The sequence below is a fragment of the Truncatella angustata genome (genome assembly GCF_020726525.1).
Source record: "Truncatella angustata strain MPI-SDFR-AT-0073 chromosome Unknown BKA67scaffold_9, whole genome shotgun sequence".
Lineage (NCBI taxonomy): Eukaryota > Fungi > Ascomycota > Sordariomycetes > Amphisphaeriales > Sporocadaceae > Truncatella > Truncatella angustata.
The window spans coordinates 2,210,364-2,231,382 of NW_025763389.1; the positions used below are offsets into that span (position 1 = coordinate 2,210,364).

Below are 21,019 nucleotides of genomic sequence, written 5' to 3' on the forward strand. Positions count from 1 at the left end.
TGTCTATGAGTGTTTGCTGGTCTTTGATGTTGTGCGAGGATGCTTGTGTGAAAGAAGATCTGGTGATGCTGGGATGAGGAGAGCGATGTGTTGAAAGAAGAAGAGACTGAGTCGTGGTAGACGCCTTTTATAGACAGCTCGTACGGAGGAGCTTGCCTTCATGTCTCTGGTATAATAGCGGCTGTTGGAATATCATGCCCAGAATCGGAAGCTGCATTGCAAAGCACTATGCAAACGAAACGAGGAAAACATGTCCAATACTTTCCTCATCTGAGCCATTGGAGGATGCTATTCCCCATTTCGCGCCGTTCGGCTGCAGCCCACTTTGAGAGTAACCCACTTAACCAGTATAATGATAGAGGATCTCGTTTTCTAGTTGTAGCGAAAGTACTAAGCATGCAAAACTGGGAAACCATGCCCAATGATTTCTTCATTTAAGCCAATAGCGAGCACCATGTCCCATCTTTACCGCTCGGTTCTATGTTGATATGAGAGAGAGGAAGCTGCTTAATTTTGCATACATGAGACAAGAAATATTTAGCCGAGATAAAATTTGACTACCTAATAGAGGTAAGCCGAACATTATTTTAATTCATCCTTCTTTGGTTTGATGACTCAGCCGTGCTGCCTCGTATCATTCCTTGCCACTTAGGTAACTGATCAACAGAAATACACGTAATCTCATTTTAGTAGACATCCCGGCAACGGTCCCTTCTATATTCCTTCATAAATAGAGCTAAGAACCTGCATGGTCAGATGTTACAGCACCATTCCCTCTTAACTCCCAAAGTTCTTACTGTCCATGCTTGTTTGGTTTACGTCTCGCTCACCGCCCGAGGCTAGAGAAAAATGTTTCACTTCAAGTCCATCATGGCAAGCCAAAAAGAGGACCAATATGGTCGCCTCATGCATGACGAAGAACATAGCGAGAATGTGGACAAGGAACTCTATCCACGATTTCAGTGGAAAATTTCTCCTGTAATCTGCTTGCTCATATCCAACACCTTTCTAGCGCTGGTGATTGTAGGACTACTAGCCCGACTCTCCTACCAGCCCACGGCATCAACCACATCAATCCCATATACTGGGGTTGGGCCCGTCCAACTACTTGAGGATCAGCTTGGAGTCGTATCAAATGTCATACAGACCTATCGGTTCGCTGAGGATAACCTGGATGATCTAGACTTCAGGAAGGGGGATCCTTACTGGCGCGCCCTGTTTCCTAGTAAGACTACCAGACAAATGCACAAGTGTCCTTGATCATAGACTGACATCGAATCTAGAAGGCGAGGGCCAAGTCTATCTCGAAGACGAGGTTATAGCGTCCTACAAACTTCCACCATCCATGAGAAACCCGGCCAAAGGAAACTTGACCGCCTACCTTATGGCGGGATACCATTCCTTACATTGCATAGTAAGTCTATGTTAAGTCTAATGGTACTTGTTGGTATATACTAACTAGACAAAGGGGAGTATCAGGCAGTCACTAGGGAGGTTCATGGCAGCGCATATTATTGGGGAGCAGTATGATATAACGCAACACGATTGGCTTCATACTGTACATTGCGTGGCAGACTTACGCCAAGTGCTATTGTGCAATTTTGATGAGACTCTCATGCCATACCAAGCAACTATACACCCTGGGTATCACCAGAAAAAGGTGTGCAAAAACATGCGCCCTATCGATGAATGGCTAGAGTATAATTATGAGGGGAAGTTCCAGGGCAACGTTTGATAGAGAGTTATCATTGTATGTTTCTTTGGTCTAAAATATTGCGAAACTTTTCTACTACGTGATTAATTCTACCTGTGTCTTGAAAAAGTGATAGTCGTGAACTGTGAACAATTCTTCCTAGTTGTTGCGACCGTTCTGGCGAACGAGCGATGACACCCTGAAGAAGACGGGGATGCTTAAGGCAACAATTCTAAAGTGTCCCACTTAGGAGAAGGGCCTCGAAGAGGATTTTCTGACAGATTGGAACGAGCGGTGATGCAAATTCCCGTGGGACACTACGGTTGCCATGGATGTGGAAAAGGCCACGATCAGCGTCTCTAGATGGAGTCACGTATCACATCCTAAGTCTGCAACACGGAGGGATTCTCCAAAGGTGATCCGCAACGGGCAAGGATGTCACGATGGCGGATGTCACGATAGTGGATGTCACGATGGTCACCCTTGATATGCACGGTACCTTCAACCCTCTTCTGCGCCGTAGGCTCTTACGGCGCATACGGAAGCATGGCTAGCATATCCAGTTAACATTAGTGAGATGCTCCACTCCCGAAGGATTATACGGGCGGGTTATTCCATGACCGATGGCGTGATCTAAACTAAAACCCTTTTAAGCCTTTTTGCCAAGTGCTTACCCTGAGGAACTATACGGCGGGATCTTAACTCTAACCCTTTTAAGCTTTTTTGCCAAGTGCTTGCCCTGAGGATCCACTACAGAAAGATCCTATAAGTGGGATACTCCACTACGGATGGCACATCGTTAACTACAATCCTTACAAGCGTTTTAGTTAAGTGCTTACCCGAAAAGTCCACTACTGAAGGATTCATATAGTGGGTCTCTCTACGACCCACTGTTTAACACGTAACACTTCAAGTATAGTTCTACTATTTTGGCTCCCTGCGGAAAATATAAACACCCCGGTAAAGTACTGCATAAGGACTCTAAGAATGTAACGTTGTAGTCACAAGGCCACTATACTTCTTTGCAACCCTATCCGTTGCCGATACGGGCGTTTTAGTCGTGGGATCATCTAGCTTAAAAGCACCCCTAAGGTTTTGAATGCTGGTTAAGCGCGGCTAGTGAAATACTTTACAAGTAACCCAGAACAGTTGGAAAGCAACTAGTAAGGATCGATACCGTTGTCAAATTCCGGCGCCCACAACTAAACGTAGCATGTTTGATTGAAACCCGTAAACCTCATCCTAAATTCCTCCTGCCACTATCGCCGCTCCTAACGCGGCCAACCCTCCAGCCCGCAATGTCCAGCCAACGCTGTCTCTCAAGGAGCCTTCAAGCATCCAGAAGATGAGACTACAGCTTGCAGCGGCTACAATTTGGGGTCCTGCGATAGCGACATTGTGCAGTCCCAATATGACACCTGATCGTCGCTCGCAGGCGTCATCCACTTTGCCTCTATCGTCATAGTCGTCTTCCTGCTTGTTTATTCCCTCCATCTCATGTGGCTGGGCATTCTGTATTAATGAGTCCTCTTCCTGTTGTAGCAGTGGCTCAGAATGCCTCGTACTTCTGCTATCGCGCACGTCCTGTACGATCTGTGCATTAATGAGAGCGTAGGGTGCCCAAATGGTAATTGCCCAGCTAATGCCACAAAGACCAACGAGAATGTAGACGCCTATAAGTGATGATGCGAAGAATGTAGCAAACATACAAATAGCAAAAAGGATCTGGGACATGATCCATAGGCGTCGAACGTTCCGCAATAATCTAGTGAAGGCGCTTAAAAAGTGTTTCCCACGGTTGGCACCCTGGTGAGCGATGGAAAGAAGGGTGCCGGCAACGAGTGCAGTCAGTGCGAAGAGCATCAGTCCGAGCGAACCCATTCTGGCCGCCCTGGCCTCGAAATCCTTATTAAGGCGTTGTGCGGCAGTCGTCTCATTTTTATCTGTTCAGTGAGTATTATGCACATGAGAACTTAACGTTTATTACAGGTTTCACTTACAAGTTTCGCTTGTAAATGTGGTTATATAGAAAAGGAACGGGAACCAACCGATCCAAGAGAAGAACTGCACCTTAAATACTTGCTGCACCTGTCGGGGTAGACAGGAGAAGCTGGTGCAGAGATACCGCAGCTGGGCGCATGCAGTATATCTTGTGCCTCTTGCTGCAGTGGAATGCGTGTAGAATTCATCATCACCTGGTACCGCGCTCCTTTCTCTAATGCTTAAGCACGTCAGGCCTACCGAGATGGCCAGAGTTACCGACGTAAGTATACACAAAATGGAAAACCGAGAATCGCCTCCTAAAGCTCGCAGGACGGGTATGCGCTGGAGGTCGACGAAACCCAGGGCATAGCAGAGGACATTTGATGCACTTATAACGATACCCGCCACGGCAGTCACTGCTGGCTGTTGCGTATGCGGGCACATGTCAGCAACGAGAGCGCGAAGTCCTCCTTGCAGTGGCTGCAGAGCAATGTTGAGAGCGACGATGAAAAAGACAGTTACATATGCCGCTGCCATTTTGACTAGCTCGTCCTTGGAATGAGCATCGGCGGAAGAACAGCCACTGTCACAAGGATGCGTGAAGACGATGGCGACTCTCTCGGCCGAGGCCAGGCCAATCAGCGATATGATGACGGCGATTGCACCCCAGGCGATAAAGGGGCGCCGCCTGCCCCACGAGGAAAGGCACTGGTCGCTACAGACGCCACAGTAGGGTTGTATCGTCATGCCTGCAACCGGGCCGGCGGTCCATACAAGTGCCTGGGCGGGCTTGCTGAGGCCGAGATTCTTGAGATGTACCTATATGCTTCTGTTAGGTTTGTGGTCTTCATGGTCAAATGACGAAGAGTACGACTACGCGTACGGAACCAGTGGAAAATATAAGAGCGAAAACGCTTTGTAGTCTAGCAATTCATTTAGTCTACTTGGTTGAGAGATAATGCGTCTGCATACTGCGTACTCACCCGCCAATACCCGCTGTCAAGAGGAAAAGAAAGGCAAGGGTTCTGGTCGGGGGATATGAAGACTTCAGAACTTGACTTTTCGGTTCCATTTCGTACCAGATCTGGTCGACGTCGTCTTCCGTGTCCCCGTCGAGGTCCATAGTATCGAATTAATGTCTAGACGTCCTTGGTGGTGAGAGTGATTCTAAGAAGTCGTGAGAATAGGTGAGACGGAAAGGAGAGAATGGCATTGCTTTTATAACATCAATTACCTGGCACACTCGTTCACAGTGACTGTCAGCAGAGCCGAGAGCAGAATACTATAGCCCTGTCGATGCTACATTATTTCCAAAAGCTCAGGCGGCGAAGTTAGGGTTGTTTTCCCCAGCACTTATTCAAGCCGTTACCTTAAACGAGCTATAGGAACCACCCAATGCAAAACTACCCGATTAAGCATAGCTGCTGATCATGCGCTCCCGCAAGGATTTATCTCTCCTCTTGTTCTCGGGGCTGACCCGACACTAATAAGGATCCACATGGGCCCAATAGAGGAAGGTCAAGTAACGGCAATACAGCACTAAGGGCAGCATCAAACTTACGGCGTGCGCTGCGACGGCTCGCGGAGTGACGGGCGACTTCTTGACTTCTAAGCAGAATCTGGTATCAACTTTGGGGGTTCTTCTTTTGTTCTAGGCATTGGTATTGCTTCCACCTATGCCATCATCCAAAGCTCTCTACGAGATGGATTTCGCCCTGTTCTTCCAGCAGACCGTCTTGTCAATTCTTCCGTCTACCATATTCATCTGTGCATCAATACTAAGGATCTTATCCGTCATACGAGGACCACTACGAGTCAATAGTGCCTGGCTGCTGAGGTTAAAACTGGTACGGGTCTCTATGAAAATAATTGCAGCTGGGTCGTTAACCATTCACAATAGGGCTGCTGTAGCATTTTCGTCAGCACCCAGATCGTCTTACTCACATCATTGATCAGATCCAATGCTGTGAATGGTTCTGTAGCCGTCGCAGCCAGCGTCCTGAGGTTGGTCGTTTCGGTGGTGGTCCTCTGCCTCTTGTACCAGGAGCATCAAAGATGGAATCATCCCTCCATTCTTACCAGCAGCTACCTTGTGTTTACTATCCTGCTCGAACTAGTCGAGGCAAGAATCCTCGGGAGTCGGCTTGGTTATACTCATATTGCCACCATGTTTGCTGTATCTATTGCTGCCAAATTTGTCATTCTATTGCTACAAGAGCTACCAAAAGCATCATCCTCAATTTTCAACCAATTAGGTACAGCTAAAAAACCGACTAGTAGTCTCCTAAAGCAGACACTACTTTGGTGGCCGAATCTTCTCTTCAACAAGGGTCACCGAAACATCCTCACTAACAGCGATCTCGGGGATGTCGATGAGGAATTCGACTCGAGAACTCTCTTGGCAGCAATCACTTCAACGTGGGCAAATTGTATGTTCCAGCCAAGCCTAGCGTTCCGCACGAGTGTGACTTGCTAACATCTTCACCTTCCCTAGGTGCAGCCCACAAAGTCGGAAAATATTCACTGGTATGGGTGGTTCTAAAAACACTCAAGCTCCAGTGTCTCGCCATCGCGGTCCCCCGACTCCTTTTATCCGCATTCATGTTTGCGCAGCCCTTTCTCATCAACCGAGTCATAGATTTTGTAGGAGAACCACCGACACGATATGATCTAGAGGTGACGCGAGGCTTGATTGCAGAAACTTTCTTCGTGTACGCCGGAATTGCGGTATGCCCCCGAATATCTCCTAAAGAATATGAGCTTCTTAATGACCATGTCTTAGGTGACAAGATGCTACTCTAAGCACTTAAGATTCCAACTCATCACCATGATCCGGGGTGCGCTAGTGGGTATCATATACCAAAAGACACTGAACCTTGAGACCAGCTCGATTAGCGAGTCAGCACCCGTTACTCTCATGAGCACTGACATCGATGGTATTATCTCTGCTACGCAGTCATTTCATGACTTGTGGCCAAGTGTGATCGAGGTCGGCGTTGGCCTGTTCCTGCTTGATCGAAAGGCTGGTCACTCAAGTTTCCTGGTACTAGTACCAGGTATCTGTATGTAATTCTGTCTAACTCGTGGCACGAATCGATTCTTACACTTCACGTCAGTCTGTTGGTTGATATCGCAGGCAATCTCCAAGACCGCCATTCCCGCCCAGCGTGCCTGGAATGAGGCGATCCAGGCCAGGGTCTCAGTTACATCGTCTATGCTTGGACAGATAAAAGGAATAAAAATGGTGGGACTGAGCGATTACATGACACAAACTATCCATAGCTTTCGGGTTTTCGAGTTGGACATGTCTCGGAAGCTTAGAACTGTGCTCGCCTGGGTCACAAGTCTCTGTATAGTTTCCCTCTCCATCAATTGCACATAGCAAACTGACCATCTCTCTAGCGGCGACTGTCAACCTGCTCTCCCCTATTTTCGTCATAGTTGCGGCCGTCTGCTGGGCCAAGGGCTCATCGGGCCTCACAGCAAGCGACATATTCACGACCCTTTCTATGGTCATGCTTGTGGCACAGCCAATATCGACTATTGTGGGCTCGTATACAGTTTTCATCTCAGGTCTTGCTTGCTGTAGCCGAATTCAAAGCTTTCTTCTGCTCAACGAGAAAGCTGAGTACCGAGTGCTCACTAAGAATCTTGGTACCCGACTGCCGTCGTTGAATGACAATGACGTGCATCCGAGTGAGCGAGGTGTCGAGCTATCAGCATTGTACCGCTTTGCTGGCCGAAATCAGTCACCTGTCGTCGATGTCCGCCAGGCTACCTTTACCACAAAGGATCAACAAATCAAATTGCTCCGTGAAATCGAATTCCAGATCTCAACTGGATCCATTTCAATGATCGTAGGTCGCGTTGGCTGTGGGAAGTCTTCGTTGCTCAAAGGCATCCTCGGTGAGCTACACATGACCAGTGGCACAGTCCACTTAGCCACATCCTCAATATCGTACTGCGACCAGACACCCTGGCTTCGAAACATTTCTATCCGAGATAATATTACCGGTCCACTGCGTTTCGAAAAAGACTGGTATGCCCAAGTTGTCTCAGCTTGCGCTCTTGATCGAGATTTTACTTCGTTCCCATGCGGAGATCAAACCCTCGTTGGGAGCGGGGGAATATCACTCAGCGGCGGACAAAGACAACGAGTAGTACGTCACACAATATCTTTTCCTGGTTCAAGCCACGGAACTAACATTTACAATGCATAGGGGCTTGCTAGAGCTGTTTATTCACGGAGCGCACTTGTCCTTCTCGATGATGTTTTCAGCGGCCTCGACGACACGACATCAGCCGCTGTCTTCAGTGCTCTACTGGGCGATGGTGGACTGCTTCGCAACAGAAACATAACTGTGCTCTTTGCTACGCATTCCAGTACGTACTCCTAGTGCTATCTTTCTTTCTCTCTCTCTCGCTCGCACGCGCGCACCCCTGGCTAAGCTGACCCTCCAACGCAGTCCAGTTCCTTAACAATGCAGACTTTGTAACCGTACTTGAATTAGGGATGATCAAATATAATCAAGTCAAGTTTGACTCTATCAATAATGAATTGAAGAATGCGATAAGAAGGAATGTAATGAAGACACGCATCGATATACGGCCAAACGTCAACTCTGAAGATGAGCTCAGTAAATTGCCTTGCCATAAAGCATCTTCTGGAAGCCCGAAAGATCCTGATCTGACTCGCCAGGCTGGAGATCTCGGTCTATACATGTTCTATGTGGGATCGATAGGACCTGTCTTCGCTCTGATATTGATCGTCCTAGCAGTTTCGTTTTCTGTCTTCAAGAAAATGCCACGTTAGTGAATCATGGTCATCCCCAGACTCGAATTGCTAAAACACTAATGACACCTACAGAAATATGGATCCGGATATGGACTCAACATGGAATAGACGAGGATAAGGGCCACTTTATAGGCATTTATCTGACATTCGTTGTAGCCTGTTTTGCATCAATATGGCTCCTCTCCAGGTGGGTGTCCTGGTAAAAGGACTGTATCTTTGGCGAAAATATTCATACTAACCAAGGATTCCAAGATTTTTCCTCATTCATGTCATCAGCAGGTCCTCGCAACACCTGCATTCGCTATTACTGAACGCGGTGATGAAGTGAGCAAAGCTTGTTGTCTTCTATATTTATCTTACCTCGTAGACTAACAATACCGCGCGAATAGGGCACCCCTTCATTTCTTCACGTTAACCGATAACGGCTCCACTTTAAACCGGTGAGCTAAACACGCAAGTCTCTTGTTATCTCCCCTACTAACGCTTCTAAATCGATAGCTTTAGCCAGGATATGACCATTATAGACCAGGTATTGCCTGGTAGTTCCTTCAATGCCCTACGAGGTTTGATACCGCGACTATTACCAGCCAAAATCTCACTCTGCTCACTTTCAACTAGATACCTTCAACATCATCACGGAGATAATTATTATTACATCCGGTGCACGATATGTTGCGGCCATCATTCCATTCTGTACGGTCGCGCTATATTTTGTTCAGTCCCTATATCTGCGCACATCTCGACAGATTCGCCGTCTCGATCTTGAAGCAAAGTCGCCCTTGTATACTCACTTCTCCGAGACACTCACTGGGCTCGTTACTATCCGAGCCATGGGCTGGAAGCAAGATTTTATCGAGGAGAACAGCAATCGTCTGAATAAGTCTCAGAGGCCATTTTACCTTGTCTATAGTGTCCAGGTGTGGCTGAATATTGTCCTGGACTTTGTTGTCTGTGGCATTGCCACCGCTCTGGTCGCTGTGGCGGTACTAACGCGCGACTCAACGTCCAAAGCCGCGATTGGTCTCGCACTGCTCAACATCATCAGCTTCAACAACACACTTTCGTTTCTCATTAACTCATGGACAAACCTAGAGACCTCTTTGGGGGCCGTCGCACGGTTACGCACTTTTTTGCTCCAGATTCCTGAGGAGGGTTTCATAGCTGAGCGCCAGGATCCGCCGGCGGATTGGCCTACCATGGGCGACATAAGATTCAACAACGTTACGTCAAGTTACGGGTATAGCATAGCCTGTTATAGTCCTTCATGGGGTTCTAGATATCGCTAACATAGATACATCCAGTCCCGAGCTCGCTCCTACAATCAGAAGCGTATCCCTCAACATCAAGGCTGGCCAGAAGGTTGGCATATGTGGTCGGACTGGAAGGTACGTTAGGCTGCTAGGAAATCTTAATAGACAAACTAACATGTCTTAGTGGTAAATCATCTCTGATTCTCACCCTCCTCCGCCTATTAGACCTCAGGTCAGGCTCCCTACATATCGACGGGCTCGACCTCTCCATCCTCAGGCGGGAGGCGATTCGATCTCGTATTATCACGCTACCCCAAGAGCCCGTCATACTGCCTGGGACGGTAAGAGAGAACCTTTGCCCAGCTAATCAGGTATTCTCGGACAAGGACCTCGTGGCAGCCCTGGAAAAGACAGGAATATGGGAAGTGATCAGTTTCAGGGGGGGCCTTATGGCTGAGTTAGACGAGATAGGTCTTTCTGTCGGCCAGAAACAGCTCTTCTGCCTCTCTCGTGCCGTTCTTCACGAGGCAAAGATATTGTTGTTAGACGAGGCAACGTCCAACTTAGACCCCGACACGGAGCAGAAGCTGCGACGGGTCATTCGCACTGAGCTTGCAGACTGCACTATCCTCGAGGTCGCACACAAGCTGGAAGCGATTGCCTCGTACGATCTAGTTATTATCATGCAAGATGGGGAAATTGTTGAGATGGGAGACCCTCGAGAACTATTACAGGTTGACCTTAGCGGGTCGGTATGAGTGACTACGTCTCGATCGACTCACAACCTGACGCGAAAAAAGTCCTTCTGTTAATTGTTGCGTTTTAGTTCTTCCACAAAGTATGCGAAATATTCACTTATTATATGAAAGCATTTAAATCATTGCATTTAATCGCACCGAAGCCTGTGTTTGTCACAACTAATTGCTCAAAGGTGGTGGGCGTCAACGTGATTGCGTGATATATTTATCATTAACGTTAAGGAAGTCTCCACGAGAGTATCTTTTTCATCGGAATGTAGAACCTATCTCCAGTCATTATCCGCATACCAGGGCACTTACGTGGCTTCATGTGGCCCACTTAGATCCACTACCCTAAGTTCCTCTGACCCACGGCCACAAGCACCCTGAATTTGCTAGCTCACGACAAGGGCTCGAGATCTGCCTGAAAACGTCTTAGTTCTGACACATGCTTGTAATAAGTGGAGTCGAGGCTACATGGTCTTTTGTTGATTAGTACCATTTTCAAACGTATCCATGTCCCATGCATTGAAGTACTTTTCCCTAGCAAAGTGGACCTGATACCAGAATAATAGAATTGCCCAGTCTACAAGGGCAAAGAGGATATATAAGACAGCACACCTACAAGGATGCGGGGTAACATTCTACATCCTAACCTCTGTCCATTGTAAGACTTCAACATACTTGAACCTAGATCCGTTGGTTCCTCAATGGCCCCAGTTTCAGTCGTACCGGAACAAGGTCCTCTCCTGTTGGATATTAGCGATGAGCATTACAATGATGTTTTGGGCGAGACGATCGAGGAAGAGGATGTTTCCGGCTCTCAGCTGCCTGATGCTACAGTTTCATCCGACTCTTCGCGAGTACTCATACAAATATGCATCGTAACACTTTTGTTCGACTTCACCCAGTACTCAGTCTACGCTCCTTTGACGGAGGTCTTTGAGGAGATCATCTGCAACAATTTTTATCCAGCAGGCTCTCTTCAACGGGACTGTAAGTCCATCCCGGTGCAGAGTGAACTCGCACTTGTAAAGGGATACAAGGATGCATTCAACCAGATACCAAGTATGTTCTCCGTTGCAGCATACCTGACCGTGGTTAAAAGAAATCTATGACCTAATAGCTAAATATGGTGTCGCTCAGGCATCGTCCTCGGCATCCCACTGGGCCTGTTGGCGGATCGCATTGGTCGTAAACCACTCATATTGTTATTTCTGCTCGGCATATTCCTTAGCGATACGTGGGTGAAGATTGTGAGTAAGTGAATCTTCTGTGAAACGTGATGAGACATTTCTGAATCCCTGCTAGCCCTCTTCCCAAATCAGCTTCCTTTGCGTCTGGTATGGTTAGCACCAATTCTGAAAGCCGTGGGAGGTGGCGCAAATTTCGGTACGTCAATGTTTTACACAGCAGTAGCCGACATCGTCGAAGAGAAGCGTCGGTAAGTTACACATACTCGCCGGTTGTTGAACTAGCTAATGAATTTTGTGTTCCTGGCCATTAGGGGTGATGCCTTCATGAAACTGTCCGCCATGGAAATGATCGTGCTAGTTGCCGGCGCCCCATTAATATCAATTCTTATGAGAATTAATGCTTGGTATCCCCTTGGGCTCTCCTCTGTACTCCTCGTCGTGGCGGGTCTCCTCGCCATGGCGCTTCCAGAGACGCATCCACAGCACCGGAGAGCCAGCCTTGAATTGCCGGATCCAGTGCAAGCACAAGCCTCCGTCTCCGGCAACAATGAAGAGACTCAGCAGTTGGATTCTCATCTTGAAACGGTGCGGAAGCTGATGCCTCGCGCTTACGCAAGCTCAGCAGATTTGTTGAAAAATCCAGGCATTATTCTGTCGCTTGCTGTGTTTCTTCTCGCCGCGTTTGGAGCGCACGTGTGGGCATTGCTATTGCAGTATGTTTCTCATAAATTCGAATGGGAATTCAGCACGGTATGATAGTCTTCCCATTTATCAGTCCTTTACCTTGCTGGTACGATATTCAGGGGAGGCAAGTTTAGGATGCAAGGAAGCTGACATGCGAAACAGGCAAACCTACTATTTTCCCTCCGTGGCGCTATCACTCTCCTGCTCTCCCTGATCATCATGGGGGCAATTGACAAATTTATGCAGCAGAAGCTTGGCATAAAGTCTGCTCAGAAAGATCTGTGGCTCTGCACAGGAAGTTGCATCTTGATCGCCGTCGGAGTTGCCGTGGTTGGAGTATCTCAGAGCCCGATTCTTATGGTCGCAGGCGTCGTTGTTTCAGCGCTGGGGTCTTCGCTTCTGGTTTCTTTGCGATCTGCTATGATTTCTCTGTTCCCGCATACTCCAATGGCATCGCTGAACGCTGTTGCTGGCATGGCACAAAGCCTTGGTATACTCATCTCAGGCCCAGTCCTGGCGGCAACGTATAGCTGGGGGCTCTCTCAGGGTGGTATCTGGGTCGGGGCCCCGTTCTTACTTGCGAGCGGCTTGCACTTCATAGCGCTTGCTGACATATTCTATCTACGCCTCACTAGAGCTCCATCGCAAGTTGTTATTGCACACGAGAGCTCAGAGGCGTGACGCTTGGTATCGGGAGGCTCATAAGACGCGTTTGGAGCAGTATGCAATCTTGATTTCAACTACATCAACGACTTATCGTCGGAATTAGAGATTATGCTAGAATTACGTGCAAAAAAGCAAAATATTGTGTCCAGAAGCCAGGCTAGATCGAATGAAGGTAGATTCGAAGGGCTCCGAGCATGACGGGTTCTAAAGATAGGGCACCTAGAATAAATATGTTGTAACACTCTAAACTTGTACTAGCCCATTGCGAAAGGTAACGTCTTTCGGGATGCAGTCCTGGCTTGAAATCTTGTTCATTTCTTCTTCGAGCAGCTTAGCCTGCTTAAATTTGACCTATTAGAGTTGTGCCGTCGTTAACAACTTTGCCTCTTGCCATAGTGGGTAAAATACATTTGTTCCTTCTCTGTGACTCATTTCGCGGATTGATTTCAGGGAATGCCAAGCCGGTCGACACAAGCTGAATGTAGCTGGTACTCGCGGTCCCGAACCATGCTCAACGCCTGCTCCAAGTCGAATGACGCCACAAGTAGCAGATCCTCGAGCGCAGTGGGCTTTGCCGCCACCACAGCTGCAGTCAGGGCGTCAATCTGGTTTTCGACGATTGGGAATCTCGATAGAAAGTAATCTTGGTAGCATTCTACCACTAATCTGGTAGCCTCATATTCCGAGACCTGAGCACGCGAAACCCGGGGCGTTGTGGAATGAATGCGGTAGCCATACCCGGGGCCTCGCACAAACCCAATTTCTAGGGGCTCATTTCGCTTCCATCTGCGCGCGAGCAAAGAGACACCGAATGCCCAGTCTTGCCACTTGGGTACGGTCTCCATGTAATGCAAGCCGTCTAAGATTTCGCTGCGACGATATAGAATAGCGGTGGGCACGTGGTGTTTCCGAGCAACCAATTCTTCGCGTAGCGGATACGAGGAGATGGTCAACCCGTGAAAGTCCCCAAACATGCTCGCCAGCGTGTGTACGAATGCAATGTCGTGATTTTCTGAGAGAATCCGTGCTCCTTCTGACAGAAAGCCTTCGTGCCCCAGGGTAGGAAGTAGGACGTCATCGCCATCTACACAAATAACAAAATCGCCAGTCGCCGCTTTCAAGCCTGTATTGCGAGCGACTTGGACGCCACGATTGTTTCCATGACGGATGATCTTGAGGTCTGGCTCCGAGTCCAAGTCGCCTATCACACGTATGGTCGTCCCATCAGTTGAGCCATCATCGACGATAATCACTTCGACCTCAACGCCGACTGAATTCTCGCGGATCGAAGAAACACAATCGGCGAGATATTGGCCCGTATTGAAAGTGGGAACGATGATAGAAACCCGATGCATCGTCAAAATGTTTCGAGAAGGACGGCAAGTCCATCTGATAAAAACCGGTATAACAAATAATTCATGAAGTCAGTGACTCAGATCAGCTTGCACCACTCCATTTATGAGGGGGACAACTTATTTATTTTCCTTTTTGCGTTAGGCAATTTAAAGCGATATCGATTGACAGCTGATTTCAATTGTGTCCGAACTCCACCCACTGACAGAATAGTGGACGCCTAAATAAGTTAGATGCGATCCTGCTTCAAACCATGATAGTATCCACTGCTGCCTTGAGTCCGTACGTTAGCTTCGGACTTTCTGCCCATGAGCTGATCTCCCGATTGACCTTCTTTAATGGTATTAGAGGCAAGAAAGAACAGGGAGCAAGATCAGGGACCAATTTGACGGCTAGGGTTTCCCTGCGATGTTGCAGTAACTAAACCTTCTGGACTATTGTACCTCCCACGAAAGAACACCCCACCCTTCTCCCCCCTTTGGGTTTTTTAGGCGCGCTACAATAGTGTCTACCAGGTATCTAGTATTGAAAGCTCCCAGGCTGGTGCTCGTTGATCGGCCTTCTACAGCAAGCTTTCTGGGCGCCAACCTATCTGATATATATCAACCGTCCACGTCAGACTTATTATGCAAGTTTGTCTCTAGACTAATTCCCTAATAGCACGGAGATTGCACCGAGACTTCTTATAGCCCAAGTGTCTTGTGATTAAATTGCAAGCTACCGTCACTCATGGGGATTCTTAGAATTCGTATTCAGAGAAATATACACTCAACGATCATGAAGCTCAAGTACAGGCATGTTCACCTACAATGTGCTAGACTATGTTACTTCTTGGGTAGACCTTCCGACAAGCCGTACTCGGCCCGCCCAGCTTGGATCAAGTCTCGCTTTTCCACGTCTACGATTACAACTCCGCTTCCTGCAATGAGATCATTCACGGTAGCTGAATTGATGGCACCCGATCTTGCACATGCAAAAAACCGGCATCATGTAGCCAGTGCGGCCCAACATCTTGAGCAACATGGTATTCTTAAGATTAGCCTGGGGTTTCAAGATCCTGACAGCCAGTACCTCGAGCAATTGGTCCTCAGCCTTCATGAGCATCACGGTCATCAGCTTCCGATATCACACAGTGCATCGTGCGGGTGGTTCTGGAACGTTCGGCCAACCATTAACACCCCTTTCCAAGCCTCTCAGTACCAGGCACGATCGGAAACAGCGGAGCCGTTTCCCTGGCATACCGATTGCAGCTATGAAGACTTGCCGCCACGATACTTCGCACTCCACGTGCTTCAGCACGATCGACTCGGCGGCGGATCCCTTGCGATCATGAATGTGCAGAAGCTGACCGAGCTGCTCTCCCCAGACACACAAACATCTCTGATGCAGCAAGACTACCGCTTTTTAGTCCCGCCGGAGTTCACCAAAGAGCCTGCAAAGAAGGAGATCGTAGGTAGTGTGTTGGCGTCTCGGCGGGAATTCCAACCCTACATGATGCGGTTCCGGAGAGATATCATTAAACCATTGACAGAAAGAGCGTCAAAAGCTTTGCAAGAGCTCGACATGTCTCTGAGCGATGATAAAGCGAAGGAATATTCAACGCTGTATCTTAGATCGACAGACCTTCCCGCAGGGAGCATTATCCTGGTGGACAATCGACGTTGGTTACATGCACGAAGTAACATCAAGGACCCGGAGCGGCACTTGCGTCGAGTGCGATGGGATGCCATTCCCTTCAACGATGCTCATCTAGAATAATTCAAAGTACCTGTGCGGCTATGTAATGGAAGAGAATCATGTTGATGGGCAAAATGAATTGACTAATGCGTCGACAGGAAGATGCGTTCACTCAGTGCTTCCTATCTAATACATCAATGTATCAAACCTAGCCCACCCATTGCAGAGCCAGAGAGCGCTGCAGTCGTCCAGTGCTCCATGGATATGACAAGCAGACTGTCGACAAGGTCTCACCTATCTCGCAGCACTCCCTGGGCAGCCAAGCGATACTTTGGTGTGACGTTCTAAGTTCTCGGGTCACTCTGAACAAATTTGCTCTTTAATCTGTTCATCGAAACAGCGCGAATACCCTTAGCTTTTAGATCTAATTACACTCTTAAGAGCTTCCATACGATATCTAGCCATGCTGATTCTTATTAGGCCGTTTGACTAAACTGTAAAATGGCTGTAGTCTATAACCTGAAACAAACGTCAAGTATGATTCCAGCTTGTGATTACCAACTACGTTCTGCTTATGCCGACAGGCTCGGTATTGCAGGCTGCAGCGCATTCAAATTGACGACGATATCACAGAGAAGGGTGAAAAGAATATAGTTGTCAAATCAGAATTGTACCTGTGTAAAAACCATGGCTTTAGAGGTATAATGAGCCCGAATCGATACCACTACGCTCATTTCTTGCTCCGCAACAAGATGGTGCGAGGATGTCCCCGCCTTCCTCAGGCATTGCCCTCTAGTCGTGCGATCGTCTGGCTAAGAAGATCCATCTGGCGCTGTACATCCCGATCTTCTTTCCCGTCCCAGAAATTCGCATACTCTAGACGACACAGATCCAGATGCTGCCGCTTGCCCCAGCCCGGCGTGTTGTTGAGAATGGAGCCGAAACGGTCCTTCCTTAGCCCACAGAAGATATACGCCAACTCCTCGGCGTACTCGCCGATGTAGCCGCGCACGACGTCGCGGGTGATGCTGGCGCTCTGGAAGTGGTAAAATTCAGTGCCGTAGACGGAGTGGAAGAGCCCAGCGTCACAGACTTCCTGGGGCAGCGACTGCGACTTTAGGAAGCTGTAAACATTGAAGAGATGCTGATAGAAGGACTTTGCACCGTGGTATTCTTCGGCGGATGTGAGCTCTTTGAGGAATGCGAACTTGTCTTTAGCTAGAGGTTGACGCTCCTCGGCAGAGGAAAGCATGTTATCGGAGCTGCTCAAGGCTTTGTTTCCGCCGGCAACCTTGCTTGAAGTGGCCATTCTGATTATTTACACAGCCAATTATCTGAGTAGGATACCTGTATGGAGAGGATTATGTGGGAGCAGGTTTAAGAAGTTTAGGAGTGCTCGAGTTCGGCAGACTGGCAGGCGTCGTACAGCGCCAACGAAAAAGACAGTCAAGATGGTGGCTCCGCTGGAGGATGATGAATCCTTCTATATAATATATTAGGTACCATAACCGAGCTTTCTAACTGTGGTGGAAGCAATAGATAACTGTACTATGGTCTCGAAAGTAATAAAGCAAATGTACCCTAGTATTGGTCTAGGCACTAGCTTCGACAGGGGTATCTCGAGGTGTGTGTTTTTTGGGCCTGTGCCACAGTACTGCAGGTACTTATCAACAAGTTTGGATATAGCGGTATCTACTTCGTATTCAGTAGTGACGCCGATTTTAGCCGCCCTTGTGGGGTCTGCCTATACTGGTGCTTACCGTTACCCCTCGCCCGGACCACCGCCCCCCACTCAGTACACTTCTGAAGACGGATCTGCAAGCCTACTGAGCTAATTACTCCCTGCGCAGCAACTAAAGTAGACGGGCACAAGTGCTTTTTACCTACTGGGTACTAAGTAGTACGCAGTCCAGCACGCATAGCATTCAAGGAGCCGTCCCTATCTCCTCACCTTCAGGCCCACCAGCTCAACGCATGAGAACGTATCATGATGTGATATATCATAGCTTGCCCCGATGATTTTCCTAAGAAAAAACCTGCTATTATAAGTGGACGGCAGGCGTATCACGGAAGCACAACAAGATTTTATCCAACGACAAGCAACATCAGAAAGCAGATGTCGTGCACATCAAGCTTCCAGACTCCAAGGGAGACCAAACTCCCAGCCCCTCGAGAGGGTCGAGAGAAAGATCAAGACATCGGTATTTCAAGGACGGTGGCTTTTTCATTGGAACCGACAAGGCGTTTCTTGTTCGCTGTCATTGCTGTCACAACAGTCGCTCTGACAGCACTCTCGCGATGCAGGGAAAGCATAGTCAACCCACTCAGTTTCCAGCCTTGGAGATCTCATCCCTTTACACATCCAACGCTTGAAGGATCTGTCTCTCTGCCAACCTTGGAGACCGTCTTACTGTCCGAGCCCAATGCGTCTTGCGCCGCGGATTGGAGCTACTACTATACCTCGCAAAGCCACTTCGCAGGTGAGGGCAAAGCACAAGGCCTCTGGACCGAGAAGAAATGGCGAGAATTCGGCATACCAGAGACGGACATCATCAAATACAACGCATCCATAAGTGAACCTGTCCAGCAACGGCTGGTGTTGATAGACACGTCAAATCCTCAGTCCCCGTCTGTGATGTACGAAGCCAAATTGATGGAAGAACTGCCACCCAACGACCATTCTGAGATTCGAACTCCTGCTTTCCACGGGCAATCTTCTAGTGGTGATGTGACGGCACAATTTGTATACGTAAATTTTGGCCGTGACCAAGATTACGACGAGTTAGAGCGGGAAAACGTCTCCGTAAAAGGGAAGATTGCCATCGTGAAGTATGGCATGGGCTATCGTGCAGAGAAAATGACTATTGCAGCAAAGAGAGGCCTTGTTGGTATTTTGATTTACACGGATCCACAACAGGACGGCAATATCACAGAAGGAAATGGGTACAAAGCGTACCCAGACGGACCGGCTCGGCCCGAAACTTGTATAGAGAGGGGGGCAATAGGATCAATTCGTGAGTATCCTTGCTTGAACCGATCACGTCCATCGGGGAATGTTAATAAATGTCGTCAGGTAATGCAAGCGCCGGTAATCCCAGCATACCAGGCCATTTCATTCCATCACTCCCAGTCTCCTACGGCGACATAGTACCATTCCTCAAGGCGCTCCATGGTCACGGCCCAAAAGCAGCTGACATGAGCAGTGATTGGCATGGCGGTGGTTTGTACTACAAGAGAGTAGAATATCATGTGGGCCCATCGCCATCACATGTTGTATTGAATCTGGATAACCAAATGAGCTTCCCGACTAAGGACGTGTACCAAGTAATTGGCACCATTAAGGGGTCCACCGAGGATGAGGTGATCATTTTAGGAAATCATCGCGACTCGTGGGGGCCCGGGGCTGGTGACTCTATCAGCGGTGCTGCAGCGTTGATGGAAGTTGTCCGAAGTTTCGGAGCGGCATACAGAATGGGTTGGCGGCCTCGGCGAACCATCATGTTCATCAGCTGGGAAGGCGCAGAAGTCGGACAGGTTGGGTCCCAGCCATGGATAGCCTCTCATTTACCCTGGCTTCAGAAGACGGCTGTGGCATATCTGAACGTCGTCGTTGCAGCAGGAGGCACCCAATTTCAGGTCAAAGCAACTCCACTCTTACAAAGAGTAATCCACAAGGCCACGAAAGCGGTCGCTTCTCCCGAAGGAAGAACAGTCTTTGATCACTGGGGCGGGGAGATGATCGCAGCAGGAGGAGGAGATGCCATTCCATTCCTTGAGACTGCCTGTGTGTCAACAGTTGACTTCAGCTTCGGTGCAGTTTATTGGGCCTACCACTCAAACTTCGACACCTTCGCTTGGATGAATACCAGTGGAGATCCAGGATGGAAGTATCACGTCACATCTGCAAAGATATGGTCTTTGATAGCGGCATACTTGTCCGAGAGCCCCGTCTTGCAGATCAGAGCTGCTGAGTATGCTATCGCAATGCGGAAGTACATCAAAAGGATCAGAGACGCCATCCCAGGCTCGGCGTCTTTCGACCTCGCGCCTCTAGAAAATGCTATTGAAGAATATCATAACGCAAGCATGATCTTGGATGCTTACGCGTCCTCTCTCGAACCAACCGAGACAGCTGAGACGATTAGACAAGTGAATCAAAAGTACCTGAACCTGGAACGACAATTCTGCTACAAGGGCGCACATCTGGTCTATGAGTTTTCTGCTTTCTACACAGATCCGCCAGAGTTCCCTCGCCTCTACTGGAGCCTAGAGTTAGGAGACTTGGAAGCAGCTCAGGTAAACATGTCCCTCAAACCCTCTTCTCTCCAACAACCGTACTGACCACGCCAAGGGGTGGATGGACATCATACAGGCCAGGATTAAAAATGCCGCTGATCTTTTGAAGTTGTAAATCAGGGCAGCCAGCCGAAAAAGGCAGTCGTAAGACCAAAATATTGTATGAGATGGAGAACAAAGATTGAAAATGTCTCTATCAGTCCAAGCTTGCGGTATGCTTGTCTTCTACTGAAGATTGGAAAGAACAGAGTGTAGTGGTTCTCAATTACAAAATCCGAAAGTTGAGAGATTGATTGGGACAGGCAGATTTCTAAGAAGGGTAAGCGTCATACATAGTTTCTTATTGCTTCTAACATCAAATTCGTTGTGCCATAATCCTCGTGCATCCATCTACTACAGAAGATTCTAGCACCTTCAACGTGGTCACATCGTACTGCACTATGGATAGCTCCAGTGCTAGTAGTGGCGCACGCATAACTTGTCATATCTCCAAGCCATCCTTTCAGGGCACAAAGAGGGAAATTTCATGGTTTAAGCCACAGTCAGATGCTGGTGTGGATTAAGCAGAAATGCACACCTTTTCCCAACAAGAAGCATAACGTTTAAAAAATCATAACGAAATAAGTTAACGTATATTAAACGTTTACGTACTCTTATTTAAGCACGGTTTAAATATATATTAGCACGTT

At 48.2% G+C, this 21,019-nt stretch overlaps 8 protein-coding genes across 8 annotated transcripts; 5 read left to right on the top strand and 3 right to left on the bottom strand.

The window, feature by feature from the left end:
- Positions 1-870: 870 nt before the first annotated feature.
- BKA67DRAFT_663539 (uncharacterized protein) lies at positions 871-1,735 on the top strand (the record flags this gene model as incomplete). The annotated part of the gene is made up of 3 exons (XM_046108202.1): positions 871-1,225; positions 1,284-1,414; positions 1,469-1,735. 3 exons carry the CDS (start codon positions 871-873, stop codon positions 1,733-1,735), a joined length of 753 nt encoding a protein of 250 aa, XP_045953714.1.
- A 1,299-nt stretch (positions 1,736-3,034) lies between these two features.
- On the bottom strand, positions 3,035-4,492 carry BKA67DRAFT_488105 (uncharacterized protein; the record flags this gene model as incomplete). The annotated part of the gene is made up of 3 exons (XM_046096941.1): positions 3,035-3,584; positions 3,690-4,228; positions 4,283-4,492. Coding segments are annotated over 3 exons (1,299 nt in total), but the record flags the coding sequence as incomplete, so codon positions are not given.
- Positions 4,493-5,379: 887 nt separating this feature from the next.
- BKA67DRAFT_630635 (P-loop containing nucleoside triphosphate hydrolase protein) lies at positions 5,380-10,479 on the top strand (the record flags this gene model as incomplete). Its single annotated transcript, XM_046105591.1, has 16 exons — positions 5,380-5,513; positions 5,600-6,105; positions 6,177-6,403; positions 6,459-6,738; positions 6,793-7,026; positions 7,160-7,311; positions 7,390-7,836; positions 7,897-8,059; positions 8,143-8,484; positions 8,544-8,658; positions 8,724-8,795; positions 8,861-8,911; positions 8,970-9,034; positions 9,090-9,708; positions 9,773-9,856; positions 9,906-10,479. The coding sequence occupies 16 exons, from the start codon at positions 5,380-5,382 to the stop codon at positions 10,477-10,479; spliced, it is 4,065 nt and encodes a 1,354-aa protein (XP_045953716.1).
- A 689-nt stretch (positions 10,480-11,168) lies between these two features.
- On the top strand, positions 11,169-13,019 carry BKA67DRAFT_663542 (major facilitator superfamily domain-containing protein; the record flags this gene model as incomplete). Its single annotated transcript, XM_046108203.1, has 5 exons — positions 11,169-11,526; positions 11,605-11,718; positions 11,770-11,902; positions 11,966-12,404; positions 12,501-13,019. The coding sequence occupies 5 exons, from the start codon at positions 11,169-11,171 to the stop codon at positions 13,017-13,019; spliced, it is 1,563 nt and encodes a 520-aa protein (XP_045953717.1).
- Positions 13,020-13,028: 9 nt separating this feature from the next.
- BKA67DRAFT_581957 (nucleotide-diphospho-sugar transferase) lies at positions 13,029-14,474 on the bottom strand. The gene has a single exon (XM_046103954.1). The coding sequence runs from the start codon at positions 14,357-14,359 to the stop codon at positions 13,451-13,453; it is 909 nt and encodes a 302-aa protein (XP_045953718.1). The 5' UTR covers positions 14,360-14,474; the 3' UTR covers positions 13,029-13,450.
- Positions 14,475-15,281: 807 nt separating this feature from the next.
- Positions 15,282-16,115, top strand: BKA67DRAFT_595270 (uncharacterized protein; the record flags this gene model as incomplete). The annotated part of the gene is made up of 1 exon (XM_046105143.1): positions 15,282-16,115. The coding sequence occupies one exon, from the start codon at positions 15,282-15,284 to the stop codon at positions 16,113-16,115; it is 834 nt and encodes a 277-aa protein (XP_045953719.1).
- Positions 16,116-16,706: 591 nt separating this feature from the next.
- BKA67DRAFT_581959 (uncharacterized protein) lies at positions 16,707-17,670 on the bottom strand. Its single transcript, XM_046103955.1, has one exon. The coding sequence runs from the start codon at positions 17,341-17,343 to the stop codon at positions 16,813-16,815; it is 531 nt and encodes a 176-aa protein (XP_045953720.1). The 5' UTR covers positions 17,344-17,670; the 3' UTR covers positions 16,707-16,812.
- A 217-nt stretch (positions 17,671-17,887) lies between these two features.
- BKA67DRAFT_695641 (uncharacterized protein) lies at positions 17,888-20,925 on the top strand. The gene is made up of 3 exons (XM_046109312.1): positions 17,888-19,048; positions 19,108-20,330; positions 20,386-20,925. The coding sequence occupies exons 1-3, from the start codon at positions 18,151-18,153 to the stop codon at positions 20,443-20,445; spliced, it is 2,181 nt and encodes a 726-aa protein (XP_045953721.1). The 5' UTR covers positions 17,888-18,150; the 3' UTR covers positions 20,446-20,925.
- Positions 20,926-21,019: the final 94 nt, after the last annotated feature.